At 37.5% G+C, this 16084-nt stretch overlaps 1 protein-coding gene across 1 annotated transcript; it reads left to right on the top strand.

Moving 5' to 3' along the window:
• The first annotated feature begins 2462 nt into the window (after positions 1-2462).
• On the top strand, positions 2463-15461 carry LOC140171495 (uncharacterized). The gene is made up of 6 exons (XM_072194764.1): positions 2463-2887; positions 8256-8690; positions 9759-9827; positions 10904-10933; positions 11808-11925; positions 13364-15461. Exons 1-6 carry the CDS (start codon positions 2779-2781, stop codon positions 13569-13571), a joined length of 969 nt encoding a protein of 322 aa, XP_072050865.1. The 5' UTR covers positions 2463-2778; the 3' UTR covers positions 13572-15461.
• Positions 15462-16084: the final 623 nt, after the last annotated feature.

The following is a 16084-nucleotide window of genomic DNA, read 5'->3' as shown; positions in this document are numbered from 1 at the left end:
GACACTGCACATCTCAGTTCCAGCAGTGCAAGCTCTGCTCAGCTGACTCTAGCTCAAGGGTATGCTGGGTAATATAGGGACATTGACTTAGCACGCTGGTTTACGCCACTCATACCAGCTGTTCCTAGCCTGAAAGTAGGATGGAGTGCCCAATCTCTGATGATGATTTAATTAAATCTATCTCTGAGGGAAGCGAGGCGAGTGGGGCCCCCTAAAACCGGTTTAACCCACCAGAGTCTGGTCCTTAGTCCAGAGACCTCAGAGAATTGATTGATGCATACCCAAGACAAAGAGATATGCAGTTCAAGAAATACTTACCAAGACACCTTCAAAGAGGCATTATAATGGAGTGCTCATCTGTATAAGGGTGAAATAAGGCTCCGAAGGTGACTGCGCTGGTGCTCCACCAATGAATTACTTCTCTTTCTTTCAATCATCTCGTAAATTGCCTTGCGGTGCATGGTTCTATGTAGTTAATTGGTATGATTATATTGAATAGTTTCCAGTGTTTAACACGATCAAATGCCTTAGAGTAGTTAATAAACCAGATGGAGCTGTTGAGTATCCAGATATTGCCCCATAAGATTCCAATCTGGTTTCTTGTTCCTCCTACTTTCGTAAATTCAGCTTATACCTGTGGTAACTACACTCACTTTCTATTGAATTTAGTTTAAGTATAGCTCAGTTTATTACCTTTATTGCACAATGATAAACAAACATCATAAACCGATGTGATGAAAAAGAGAATTCCATATTACAAGTTGGATATCCACCTTATCCACATGATTGCTGCCAGGTGGAATGAAATTTTTTACATGTATACATCTTATTTCTGATACACCACAGATATTTACATAATTTTTCTTACTCATTCTCTTTCCTTCTAGTTTTCCTTGGGTCATTCCAGGTTCCAATTCAAGCTCTGAAGGCAAGGATATGAAGTTGGGATCTGATGATAATGTTGAAGTGTACAGTGTACACATTTGTGGAGAAGAACGTCAAACAATTAGTAATATTAAAGCCATATTATAACATTTGCTGAGGAGAACGCCCTCAAAAAAAATTTAAATTCAGGTTTTTACACGATTGTAATGTACTTTAGTAAACAAAGATTCTCTGCAAAAATCAAGACTTTAGGTGCTGTAGTTTTGTCAAAATCCGAGATTTTGAATAAACCGCCTGAATCAGCGTTTTATAATTACGATAGAAATATTAGTCGAACGCGTATGCGATGTCAACACAGTACTACGTACACAGCGTGCGGGACACACACACACACGTCAGAGGGTCGTACCATATTACCCCCGCCGGCGTGACATGCATTGGCGCTAGTTGTAAATTCCGATTTTCTTTGCTTTACCTCACTTGTTCGGCTCAAAATTAAAAGGGGACATATCTGACAGTAAATGCTAATATTTTATTGAAAATTAATACTAATCTATTTTTAAAGAAATGTTATAATATGGTTTTAAAAGGCGCAACCAATCCATATGATGCCAAATCAATACAAGAAATAAAAATTAGAATGGCTGCAGCGACATCATCATTAGCCAACCTGAAACCAGGGTCACAAGCATCTCGATGGCAGCTATAGGTGGTACAGAATGAGATTGTGGAGTGGTGGTGTGCAGAATTGTCACCCCTGGGCAATTTAATAATATTTACAAGGACAAAGCTTACACAGGGGTCAAAATTCAAAACTGCCGATTTGTGTTTAAAGCCCATACCAAAATGTCTCTTTGATTATAAGGATTCAGAAAATGTAAAGTTATAAGCCAAAAGGTCAAAGGTTAACTTTGATGATCCATTAAAAGCTCGCGGGATCAGAAAAAGTAATAAAACTAGAAACCCACTTTAACGTTTAGTTTCATTTTTATGTCCGATGCTGTTTATACCAGATGGCTTTCACATCTTGTCTGCTTTATAGTACATCTGTAGCCTTTTCTTTTGTTCCAAAAATGCAGCAATATGAATTGTGATTCATTTTAGGGTGTTCTGGATCGAAAAATCGCTAATGTTAAAAGGGCATTGCGTGATCCACAGCGTCATCCCCCAACTTTTCTCAAAAAAAGTTGAGATTTTTATATCACTGGAAACCTCTGGCTACATAATGTTTTATGTACAAAATATTTCTTGCAGATTAATTCGTTTACCAAAGATATCGTGAAATTTGAATTTCGTTCATGTTATACCAGAACGAAATTACGACTCGTACAACACATTGTCTATGGAGCAGTGTAATACACATAATCGTGCATAACTCGCAAACGCAAAATCGGAATCAACTGAAATTTTGGGAATAAGCTTTTTTCGTGGATATCTACTAAAAAGTGACATAAAAGAGGATGGTAGGATCACGAAATACTCCTTTAAGTATTCCAACAAAAACATTATCACAACCGGATATACTACAGTATATACAGCGCCTAGCACCAGCATGTCAACACGGGTTATAATACACAAGTTGGCATAACAATAGCAAACTTGATACGTACGTCACATGCCTCGTGTACATGTACATTGTGGAAGTACAAGTTGAGATAGCAAAAATAGGTATTACGCCATGTGTTCACTTTCAATTGTTTTGTAATTACTCGATCAAAGCTAATGTTTGTCTGGATATAAGACTATTTTCTATTAATATACACGAACCTGTATCTACATTGAAATATACATCATTTAAATTCATAATTTGTCTCTTAATTGTACCAAATTTGGACGTCAAATTGCTCTGTGTGTCTGGATATAGATAGTCTCCTAGTTTCCAAAGTTCTCAATATGATGCTGTTATTGTTCATCATATCAATATGTAGCTATTCAACTCTGCTGTCTATATGTGGTGCAGTGACAAGTATCAACAACAGTTGGGAAGTAGAAGAACTTGTAGGTACGTACCCTAAATATCGTCTGTAACAGTAGATATTAGGTAAGGTTTAGTTAAGGTACACCAAATCTTGAGGGCATGGTGAAAGGTTCGCAATGTGAAAAATAAGGTTTGCTATATGTCGAATATGAAATAAAGTTTGTTATGTCGAATCTAACAATAACCTTGTTCCTTAGGAATGAAATCAATACTCGACCGGCGGTCGAAGAAATCAAAACTCGACCGGTGGTCGAGGAAATCAAAACTCGTCCGGCTCGACCGCCGGTTCCGGGCAGTTCCGTCCGGTTGGAGTCGGTTTCTATTGTTCTAAACAATGGAACGCTGTTCAATCGCCGGTCAACGACCAGTCGAGTTTTGATTTCATCCCTTATCAGCTCTTAGCGAACTCTCAGCTCTTAGCGAACCGTATATCATATTCGACATAGCGAACCTAACTTTCGACATATCGAACCTTCGACATAATATCGGGCGCAGTGGACACCTGATGAAATGCCGGTCCTCCGTGGGGTGACCACTTTAAACACTTACACCGTTTAGTGTCTCATCTTCAAAATATTGCTGCCAAATGTAGCTTACAGTAACGTGACGTCCCATGTCAAATTTCCAAGGACTCGGAGGGCAAAAATGCAAAATTGGAGAAATGCCCGCAAAGCGTGCAAAAAGTAGCATTTTTAACACTAAAGTGGATCAAAAAAGGTTCCTTTTGGTCTAAGAATCAGGCCTATAAAGGAAGATGACAACACAAACACTTATGTTGAATGTTATTAGAGCTAGAACACTAAACGTCCAACTGGACACCTCCAGGGAAGCAATAACATTGCTACATTATATAATTTCCCAGACGCGTTTAAAAAATGTAAATTGCTAATGGGCAATTCAAGTTTATCTTCATAGTTGGTCTTGCCCATAGTTTTCTCATACCGACGATTCCCAGATCACTATCACGAATACCAGATTACAATATAAACAGCACAAAGTTTGATTCTCCATGGAAAAGACACGCTAAAAGTAGATTTGAACTGCACAAAATCAGACAAGTCACCTGCACTAGAAGCAGTAAATACCACACACTCTCAACCGCCCATAAAGTGTATTTATTGCTTCTAGTGCAGGTGACTTTACTGATTTTGTGCAGTTCAAATCTACTTTTACCGTGTCTTTTCCATGGTGAATCAAACTTTGTGCGGTTTACATAGTAATCTGGTATTCGTGGTTGCGAAAATCACTGTGATATTATACGGTACAGTAAGCCAAAGATTAAAGTACCAGTTATGTTCACCCTCTGTATTAAGGGAGGTTGATTTTCAACTTTTTTTAGATATTTGATTTGAAACAAATGGAGATAGCTGTGACTTGCCATAACATTAACTACCATGCAAAGAAAAAAATTCTACCATCAAGCATTTTTTGAGGAAATCCATTTTAATTTTCAAAAATAAGCCTGTCGAATTCAGCAGCTTTGCACCACATTTACTATGGGAAGTTTGTATAATGTGATATTAAGTTCCTACGTTTTTGGTATCAATATATTACATGTGAAAACTGTTTCATTCCATTGATGTGAAAAATAACCATAAATGTATCAGATCCCAGAAAATTTTCAAATTTAACCCCTTATCACACCTGGGAGTGCTGTATTTTTGTAGGCCTACTCTTCAACCCCAAAGTATGCTTCTTTCTTGCTCATTATGTTTAACTTAACAATTGTTCCAATGTTATCCATACAAGATATAGGAGTCATTCTAATATCAACAATAACATCATAGTTCTCAATTTCAATGACCCCACTTCATTTTAACTTCTGCTTAGATTCCAAGGCCATCATACTGTTGAGTGTAAGATCCCTTAATAGAAGCAAAGGAAGGTCTCATCTGACGACTCACAGATTTGGCTATGATGTGACTCTGCCTTGTTTCCAGACCAGTGTGGGCAGCTTCAGATGTCAGCTTCACACCTCTTTCAACACTCTGGGAATGTGACGGCATGTCAGGCAGCTCTATTTGGAACCATTCAGCAATGCTTCTTGAAGCACCTGGTCAGGAATGTTTTCTGAGACAGGCTGATAAGTTCCGACCAATGAGTGGCTTCAGTATTAATTGGTATGATCTTCTTTAAGCGCTTCTTTGCTGGTTCTTCACTTCTGATAGGCAAGACTTTCTTGAGTGCAGTTTCTCTCACTTCTAAATCATCAGACTTCACCATGGAGTACAGAAGTGAGAGAAACTGCACTCAAGAAAGTCTTGCCCATCAAAGTGAAGAACCAGCAAAAAGCGCTTAAAGAAGATCACACCAATAATACTGAAGTACATGCATTGTATTTGAGGTTCAAGTACAAAATGCATTGTACTTGAGATTCCTGAAAACGATAGATTGGATCTCTTCAGACTACAGCTTGATCCTCTGGATCATGTTGAAAATGTACAGTTCCTGGTTATGGAACTTGCTGTCCCTTTTGATCTTAAACCAACTTAATATAGCATACACTTCAACAATAATAATAATAATAATAAACAGACACTTAATATAGCGCATTATTACGAAGAGCCTCAATGCGCTTTACAACAAAATATACAAGCATAAAAAACATTAAAAGAACCAACACGCCTAAGAATACAGTCAGAAGGAGAGCAAAACAAGGCCAAAGGCTGAAACTCAAACGTGATGGTTTTACAAAAGCAGGCAAGCAATAAAAGTAAATTACAGTTATAGAACCACAAAATATAGGCAAGCAATATAATGATATAATATGAAAGTAAGCTACAAATATATCAAAGCAAATATAAACATAAAAATATTTCAATTACAAATGGCAAGTAATAAAAAGAGAGTATGGATGACCAGCATCCACGCCCTCGGCAAAAAAGAACATGTCAAACAACATTATTTTAATGCAGGCAACACCTTATCTAAACAAACATCAGAATACATAACATAAGAGCATAATACATTTTAACAAACTATATGAAACCACTAATGATCAATTATCGGAAAGATCATTAATAATTATGAAAACAAAACCAAATAATGTGATCAAGCAATTAACAAAGATACAATATATATGCAAAATATAATGCAAAATGAATCAAAATATGAACCAATATGAGGAACACGCAAAGGCAAGAGTAAATAGGGAACCCTTGAATAACGAAGAGGTCACCAGTACATATGAGCAACATTAAGATGCAAACAAAGTATAATGATAAACAATTCAATCATAAATACAACAAATATAATAAAGCATTAATGAAACCGGTTATCAGGAACATACAAAGACAAAATATTATATGGAACCCTGGAGGAGCAGAGGTCGCCAGTACATGCATCCTCAGCCTAGATCCTCAGCATCCGGCTCTTGAAACAAGCAGGGAACCCGAGCACAAGAAAAATAAGCAAAACACACAACCCTGGTGGAGCAGAGGTTGCTAGCACATGCATCCACAACCAAGATCTTCAGCATCTGGTTCTTGATGAAGCAGGGTATTACAAATTTTGAAACATGTGTGTCTTGAGCAATTTTTTGAAACAAGCAGCAGATGGAGCGGAACGGATGTTTTCTGGTAAGGTGTTCCACAGTGCGGGTGCAGCTGACGCAAAAGCTCTATCGCCGTAAAACTGCGTAGATGAGCGGCGTGTAACAGACAGAAGAGTTTTGGAAGATGAGCGAAGATGACGTTTGGGCTTGTACAATGAAATGATGTCAGATATGTAGCGTGGAGCAAGGTCGTTGATCGCTTTATAGGTGAGAAGAAGGATCTTATAAGCTGTACGCTGTTTGACCGGGAGCCAGTGAAGGGAATGAAGAACTGGAGAGATGTGTTCGTGACGAGATACGCGTGCGACAAGTCTGGCAGCCGTATTCTGGACTCGTTGAAGCTTGTTGATGTCGGAACAAGGAAGACCATACAGGGCAGAATTGCATGAATCCAAACGCGATGTAACAAAAGCGTGAACCAGTCGCGCACATGTTGTATCATCTAAAAAAAAAAAAATGAACTTGATAGCACGGTGAAGCCTTTTTTGTAGGATAAGCACCCCTGGTCCACAGACACATCAACCAACATGCATGATTCAATGGTCCTATCTTACAGGCTGCAAATCTTGGGCTGACCTTTCCATAGGAAATGCCATGAATATACTCTAGCAGAAGCCTCTGGTCACTACAGAGATCATCCAGTGACTCTTCATCAAATTCCATCTGATCAAGGGAGCCATTCACCTTTGTGGAATTCACCTGTGGCAAATCCTGATGAATCAGTTTCACACAATGTTCCTATAGATCGCCAGTGAAAGTGGATGGACTTTTAGTACTGCCATCAAGGTGCTTAATAGGCCTATAGCTCTGAAAGGAAGCCCATTCTGATGAAGTGAACAGCCAACAGTGTGTAGTTTCCTCTTAATATCATTTTCATAAAAACAAACTACCCTCAACATCTTCACATCCTGCTTGTATTACTGACGGCTTTTCATTTGACCTCTGTACCGTTCCTAAAAGCTCCTAAAAATTGACATAGGCCTAAATAGCAATTTAAGACTCGATAGTGACATCATAATCATTATAATTTAGTACTTACTGATGGTATTATGCCATCAATATAGAAAAGAAACCTTTGCCTTCAAAGTAAAAATAAACTGATACCAAATAATGAGCTGGGCTGTGTTTATAATTCCTATAATACAAGTACTTATAAATTAGCCCATAATCTCCCATAGTGTAACACTGTGCAAGGTTGCCGAATTCGACAGGTTTATTTTCCAAAATATATTTGGATTTCCTCAAAAATTACAGTAATTTCCACAAAAATGACTTGCTGCAATGGTGTTTCTACATGGATTCACAGATATCTCCACTTGTTTCAGACCCCAGTTCCAAAATCAACCTCCCTTACTCTGTATATATCCTTAACAAAGACAGATATATCATAATTGGAACCAGCAGCCAATTTAAGACCTCATTCGTTGAAATCGTTCAAGAAATAGAGACATGACAATCGAAAAACTCAAGGAACGGATGCAAATTCAAAAGCTGCAGTTAGCTCCATTGCCTGCCCTATTGATTTGCACATAAAAGCGTTCTCGAACAAGGGAACTACAATATATAGCGCCGTGCTTCCATTGATTAGAACACCAAACCTTTGATTTCGTATTTTCCTTAGATCACCGTTTCTTTAATTCTCAACCAATTTCAACAATTTCAATAATTTTGACATATCTGTCTTTGTTTAGGATATACAGGGGTGAACATAACCTTAATTCTTTGGCTTAGTGTATTATGGGAGTACTTTTTTGATCGAGTTGAATGTTTCAATGAATCTGTGTATTGCTTTAATGCAAATATCAATTACAAACAATATATTTATTGCATTCATTCTAGATGCAGATAACTGCCCACCTAACTACAATTACTTCAGCAAATCTTGCTACCAATTGAATACTGCAAGAGTTCAAAGGTCAGAAGCTTCAGCAACCTGTCGTAAAGCAAATGCTCATCTTGTCGACATTACTTCACAATCAGAACAAAATTTTGTCGCTGATTTGCTTGAAAATAATCCAGAGATTCAGCGGTTAAAAGACATCCATATCGCCGAGAATGTTGGCGCGTGGATTGGTTTAATGGTATCAGATAGGACCCCATCCAGAGAACTTGTTTGGTCTGATGGGACATCGTTGGGATTTACGGCATGGGATCCAGTGAGGGGTCGTAATGAACCGCAAGTTGACTGTGTTAGGATGGATAGCGAATTTCAATTCAAATGGGGTGATCGTGACTGTCGACTTCGTTACAGTTTTGTCTGCGAAAAAAGTTCTGGTAAGTTTGGCTGTTATTAATTATATTATTGATGAGATTCATCAGGATCGTTCAAAGTCAAATTAAATAAATGAGTTCTGGTACAGATCCAATAAAAATGAAAGTACTCACTAGATATATTTCAGTTCCTATCAGGAACGCTCTGCAATGACTGTAGAGTGAACAAGGTTCCTGATAGGAACTGAAATATATCTAGTGAGTACTTTCATTTTTATTGGATCTGTACCAGAACTCATTTATTTAATTTGTTATTAATTATGCATGAATATGATGTGTAGAAAGCATACAATATCTTGTACAATTATGTCCCCGATAAGCGGTAGTGACTGATTCACATCGTCATCATCCCTATATCTTCGTGTTAAAAATTGCCGTGATAGTACAGCGAATCCTCTCGTTTTTAACAGCTACGCATCGCGATTTTGTTCGAGATAGGCCGAGCGACTCAGGCTAAGCATACCATGACTATCATATGAGATACCACAGCGTTTCTATATTCTACACATTATTACGATTTGTGCATGCTCTAGTACCCCATATGATGTTTCTATTACAAGAACAAAATTTGTTTTCAGGAAAAACCAGGGTTTTGTTTCCAGTACACTCACTCGAAAGCAGTACACTAATTAGCGAGGCCTTGCAGCTTGCTGTGGATATCTTTTACTGCATTTTTAAAGTAAAAAATTTGAAATCCAAAGTAAAAATTGTGATTATATTCAACTCTTTGAGAAAATAATTATATAAAGGAATGCATGTAAAATCCAGGTGCAATACAATGTACATTATTGACACACTATCACTCTCTTTATCTACGTCAATAATAGAATATCGATTTCAATCGAATTGAATACATTGCTCCATTTTGAGTTTGTAGTTGACTACTGAGCGACCTAAGCGATCGATTGCTAGCCAATCAGATAGAACTCCTTTTCTTGCGTTCGGTGAAATACCACTCGCCCGTCGCTCACCAACGGAGTATTAAATTTATATTTATCGTATAGGGCGTCGACACTGTGTGATGAATTCTTTCTTGATTTATCGATTACACCTTATGATTTATTTCATCAGAAATCGGTTCGTCCTTGACGCCTTCTGTATTGACTCATGTACCTACAAACAGAGGTGCTGCTTTAACAGGTAAAAAATGATGCTTCCTTTAAAATCACAAGAGATGCCTCCTTCATATACAGACTGTCGCAATAAAAGTTATACAATTGCAATTTCGCTTTTAAGAAAAAATAAAAGAGATCATGGCAACAATGTTACATGCTGTGGATGCTGTGGAAACAGTAACATCTTGGCTAATAGAAAAACTTTACTTGGTTTCTTTTACTAGTTCGGCTCAAATGCTATGATGAATTAACTAAATCGTCCAGAAACGAGTTGGGTCACTTTTGACATTTTCTCACTGTTTTAGGACTACTTTACGCAATTGGCCACCGGTTTTATTGAAACAAAGCTTATGTAGTAGATTAAGAAATGACCTTGACAACCAAGTAAAACTAATACTATTTTCTGAATCACACAAGAAAACTCCGCCCTATCATGAAGGTTCATAGAGGTAGTCCGGTATTGCACTCTTTTGATACGAGAGCAAAACTGAACATTGGAAGGTCCGTAGAATAATGTATCAATAATAAGTGTGTAAAAACACTTTTGGCACATTAAGATTATATTTTAACCCCTAAAATGACACAGGGTCACTGAACAAAATACGGACTTTATTGAAAGACAAAAACAAAATAAAAACACGAGAAACCAACTTACTTGGCTCTAAAAAGTTGTGCACATGGTCGTACCTACACAGGTGAATGATGAAAAAAGAGTATCGCACGAATATATCGTGTGGAGTAAATATCACAGTAGTGTACTCAGGAATGTAATGACCAAAATCTCTATTGTGAAGGCACAAAAAGTTTCTGATCGGAATATGTGTTACGGTACTGTAGTGTTGAGTACGTTAACCTCATTAAACCTTGAATTCTTACGTAATGATTTCGGTTTTTATCGAAACTGATCTATTCTCAAATGCACAAAAAGAGGGTATCGCACTTTCTATGGCTAATCTGTAGGATTGCCAGCAACATTATAACAAAACGTTGGCCTTTACAACTGAAAATGCGTAAACATAAGAACTCACATTCGTTTATCGAACTGTTGGTTTGTTCCTTTAAAGTAATACGCCCTTCCTGTATGTTATTTCTCTTCAACAGCTCCAGTTACAAGTGCAGTAAACATCAATAGTAAGTATGCCTAATAGCTTCGTAGTAACCAGGGAACTTCATCAAATACCCACCACGACCACGCCCCGAGTCACAATGACATGACAGCGCAGAATGATGACGCAGAATGGTGGACCACCATTTGTTATATATATGAGAATTTCCAAAATGTGCGGGAAAGCGCACCAAAATTATATGAGACAGGCATCATTGACAGATTTATGGTACAAAAATGTGACAACCAAATTTGACGTGGTTGCAATCGGGCCTCAAATTTACCTGTTCCAATTCAATATAGGCAGTTTTCTTTTCTAAATGAAGTAGCTGATGCTTTTTCCCAATTAAATTTTGAATAATTCCCAAAGTGTGCTACGTTAATATGAAGTTACCCTTGATCACATACAATACTAATAGTGCAAAGTTTATCTGTAACTAGCGCCAGCCTACCTTTTTAGCAACATTTAAACAAGGAATAAACAAGGAAGCAATTGGATGTGATACTTTAACCTTTTGCAAATCATTTCTCCTTTGTCATGACACTACAAAAACACTCATGTTTTCATGCAGTAAGTTTCAGACCCATATTTAGCATAATTATAGAACCGTTACAGTACAGTTAAACCAAGAACATTCCCAGGGTAACATCAATTTTGCCGCGCAAAACATACAAACACGCCAACGTATCGCACAGGCGGATCTTAATGTGGTCTTATTTAATCCAGCGAATTCTCTAGTCAGCAGTTATTTCAACATACACAACACCAAACAACACACACGTGACACCCTCACATACAGCATTTCATAGACAGTTATCTTTTGAGACAACTGTCCATGAAAACGACATAAAGTATTTCAATTAAAGCAGTGTTAAAAAATGTTCCACTTTGTATTATAGACTCTACCGGTTATCCCGATTACCATCATGAACTGACCATCATAGAAATATGTTATCCCATCTTTACTGTTGTTGTTGCTGTAGCTGTTGGAGTGCTGGTTTACTGTTGCTATCTAAGGTAATATGATCAAGCAAAATCATTCGGAAGTCGGAAATATTGATTTTCAGATATAGCAAAACAAAGGAAATAATTTCTTTTGTTGCCTACTGTTTTGGAAACACTTCAACTGTTCATATCTTTGGAACTAAATGTTCAATTTTGATTGGATTTTCTGCAAAATGTAGCTTTGTAAATGATATAGAAAACTAAATATTAAAGATGGCCGACATCAGACTGATTTTGCTTGATCACACCACATATGTGACCGTCCACGGCGAATGAGCCGTAAATTCCTCCCCCGGTCAATTTTGTTTTATTTCATGATAAAAAAATAAACATCATAAACTTAAAAATGGTATATCATTTGACTTCAAACGATATCCAGAAGCGGGGTTATGGTTTGTTAAACTTTGCTCCTTCAACAAAATTATAGCTTTTACGTTTTTACATGTGTCTCTTTTTCCACATTGCTGGCAATATATATCAAACAGTCATAATTGGCGGTCATTTCAAATCATCCCCAAGTCAACGAGGTTTAAGAAAGTTCTCTCATTGTTAATTGTTGGTTATGCATACCTGTACAAAATACAATGCCTGGTAACCCACCACTTGAACAGGATTGAGCAAAAGCAAACAAAGATCAGAGCTATTAAAAGTTCTATAGCCGGCCATCTAAGGTAGAAGCTTATTATCCACTTCAACAATAGGATTATTGATTAGTTTTTGACTATTAAAATGAGACGGATGTCGGGCCAGCTTAAGTTATCGATGAATACGACCTTTGTACACATTTTACACCGTAACACAGAATACAATTTAGGGAATTTACGGCTCGTTTGTGCTGCCGGATCACAAAGTGACTTATTATTCATTCAATTCATTCAACAAACGCATATTATATAACCTTTTTTGAAGAGACATAAAATGTCGATTTTTGAACAATTAATCAAACAAGAAATGTCTTTAAAATGACAACGCCATGGATGAAGATCATATTTCATAATTTTGCATTGACAAGTACTTAAAATGCTGATATTTGTGTGGGGGTGGGGTGTATGGGGGGAATAATTAAGCGGGTGGGAAATATCGGTATTTATTGGTAAATTAAATGTCACCAATAAGATATTGGGAAATACTGTGAAATACTCAAGAATTGAAAAAATGTGTGCTAAATAGGCTTACATTTGTCGAGCGGACTGCATATTATTTGCGAGACTGACAACATTACAGTGGGCTCAATTAAATGTGATAAGTTATGCTATACCATGAACAAAAACACACACAACTGTGTGAGGTAACCTGGATGGAGCAAGCTCGTGCAAGTTGCCCGCATGGTTCACGAAGACATGAGTCATCGGGCAAATGACAGGACAGGCCGGACACAAATAACGACACAAATCACAAAACATAAGTTACAAGGCGTTTTTATTAAACGTAATTTGTATTCCTTTTGCAGGAAAAAACTTAAAACCAGCGTTCCCGTGGGCCCCAACCTCAAAGTACACAGCAGACACGAGGAGGAACCAGCCGCCAGGACGAAACAGCTGATGTCAGAACAAGCTACCAAAGTAACAATTACCTTGAGTTTAAACCAGACTCCCAGCAAACACGGATCACGAACCTGCAATCTGCTATGCAAAACCATATTATATCACATGATATGAACTGTAATAATGAAATCAAACATACATATTTCGATCCGATGGGAGTAAGGGCAAACGAAACTGTGGTTAATCATGAGTATGCGTACGTAGGAAACGGTGCAGGTAACAGAGCATCAGAACCTAAGTATGCTTATGTGCTATGAACAATGATGTACGCACAATAGATCAAAGTATTTGCACACTACTAAAGATCCCTAAAACTAAACGTTTCATTAGGAAACGAATTTGGAGAAAACCTTCTGTTAATAAAATACTATGCTGAGCCACCAGCCTGGGTGGCTCACGCTCCAGTAATTTCAGATGATTGAGCTCAGTAATACTGTACATCAAAGAATGTCTTCCAATTCATGAAAACAAATACATAATCAGCTTATCGGATTAAAAGCTTAGAGGAAAGGTCTTACTGCTCAGCGAGTGTTTGTAATTATCAGAAGGTTTTCTCCAAATTCATTCTCTAATGTGGATTAATTTATTTCAGTAGGGGAGATTGCAAATTAGTAGCGTAGTGATAGGGGCAAGGGGGCACTTGCCATGGGCGTCCCAATTCAGCAATTGACCAATTCAGCATTGATTCTGCACCCCCTCCAAGCTTCGGGCGTATTTCAGCACAAAATCATTTGAAATATACCTATATTCAACTTCATCATAACCAAAATAAATTAGTGGTAGGCCCGATTTGCGCAATTTTTCTCTCGCTCCGCGCCCAATTGTTCATGAACTGGGGACGCCATTATGTCTACTTGGGGGCACCATTATGTATCCTTAGCCCTGGGCGCTATAACCCCAGGTGCTCCACTGTTGCAAATTTTGGTATCAACCAAAATACACCAAAAGAGTAACTTGGACGAAATGCTGAATATTCGGGGAAACATTGCTGACCATGAGACAAACATTTTGGGCAGGCCATGGTGAAAATGATTTTATTTTGAGTACATGTATAGACAAATCCAACGAGCCAAGTCATGGTCAGGATTTTTGGGTCCCCGCAGCACCTAACTGGTGTTATGACTGGCCATTGGGCGGATTAAAGCCGCTTAAAATTCGATGTAAAATTATTTTGTGTTGTAAACTGTCATCATTCTTTTGTCTACGTGAAACATAGGTGATAGAATGCAGTTTACAATACCCTCCAAGGCCGCATCATCTCACATTTTAGGTGAGATGGAGCCGACGGGGACCCAGCTATAGCGGCCATTGAGGTGTAGGAATGCGTGAAATTGGATTCGTCTATAAAATGAAACAGTCACATGGGGGACCAAATCAAAGTGTAACCGTAAATCGTGAAACTCGCTGGTTGAAATCCACATCGGAAAGTTATTGTCTATGTATGTATAATGTATAACAAATGTCCAACAGTGATTGTTTCTGACATTTCTCTTTCATGAAAAAAAGTACAAAATACACATTTTTCATTAATTTGCCCCAAAAATCTTATGAGATTAAAGTTCGTAAACAAATTCAATATGAGACCCCTTAAGGTTTAATTAATATATACTGCGCCAAAAAAAGTATCCGTACACCTGGAAAAAATCTCAATTTTAAAACCAAACCCTATTTGGGTATATTAATTTTTTAATATCTAATCCTGCACACTATGACACCCCATTGAATTCAATGTGACCTCAAGAAGTAAAGTTACAAGCATTAGATTAGAGGAAAGTCCTGTTTTAAAAGTGACAAATTGGCCTATTCAAAACTCCACGGACTAGACATCTGGTTTGAGAGTGGTGGATGGCTATATGAGCAACCTTTTTTATTTTTTATTTAAAACAAAAGGAACAAAAGAAAACTGAAACAAAAGAACTGAAAAATGTGAAAAGTACAGAGAAGAGAAAAATGAAATAAAACCTTACTGCTTTAAATAAAGCTTGACTGCAGAAACTGTGTAAATATATCAATCACTCTTTATTCATTAAAAACACAAAGAATGGAAACACGAAACCCAGGACAGGGTTTGGGAAGACCCAAACCCGTGCAGGGTAAACATAAAAAAAAACAGCACAAAGGACAATTATATAAAACACAGTTCATCAAAAAGGCAAGGAAAAAAGAAAACTTGAAAGCCATGGAATGGGAAGGATGAAGCAGAAGAAAGGGAAATCCTCCAGAGGATGAGCTCAGCATTTTATGTAGGAACAGCATTATGCCGCGCATTCCAGATGGTATAGCTTGAAAGGAGGGCGAGCTGGCTGAGCTCCTTCTTCAGAGGTTTGACTTTCTTCGTGCTACCCTGTAAAATTGATTTCAGACGTTGTTCGTTTTCGTGAGTTATGAGGCCACGACTGCCTACTCTTATATTTTACCTTTGCAATAACATTTGAGCCAAGAATGGCAATGATCTATTATTGCTTACAGCTTTACTGATTTTTGATGCCATGCAACATTATGTTGAAGTTTAAAAACAATTTAAACTTTGCATTACAATTTCTTGGGAATATTCCATAAACATTAAATGTGTGTAACAAGCTGGAATTATTTATGCAAGAATTGTTTATGTCATAATTATATCAACA

Source organism: Amphiura filiformis, chromosome 15 (assembly GCF_039555335.1).
Source record: "Amphiura filiformis chromosome 15, Afil_fr2py, whole genome shotgun sequence".
Taxonomy (NCBI): domain Eukaryota; kingdom Metazoa; phylum Echinodermata; class Ophiuroidea; order Amphilepidida; family Amphiuridae; genus Amphiura; species Amphiura filiformis.
Note: the sequence above shows the minus strand (reverse complement) of the source record. Positions and strands in the feature narration are given on the sequence as shown.

Excerpts from the sequence above, each read along its gene's own strand:
- LOC140171495 (XM_072194764.1), top strand. The coding sequence starts at position 2,779 with ATGATGCTGTTATTGTTCATCATATCAATATGTAGCTATTCAACTCTG. Across the intron at positions 9,828-10,903 it reads CAGAGGTGCTGCTTTAACAG|CTCCAGTTACAAGTGCAGTA; the intron begins GTAAAAAATGAT and ends TCTCTTCAACAG. Across the intron at positions 10,934-11,807 it reads AAGTGCAGTAAACATCAATA|ACTCTACCGGTTATCCCGAT; the intron begins GTAAGTATGCCT and ends TTTGTATTATAG.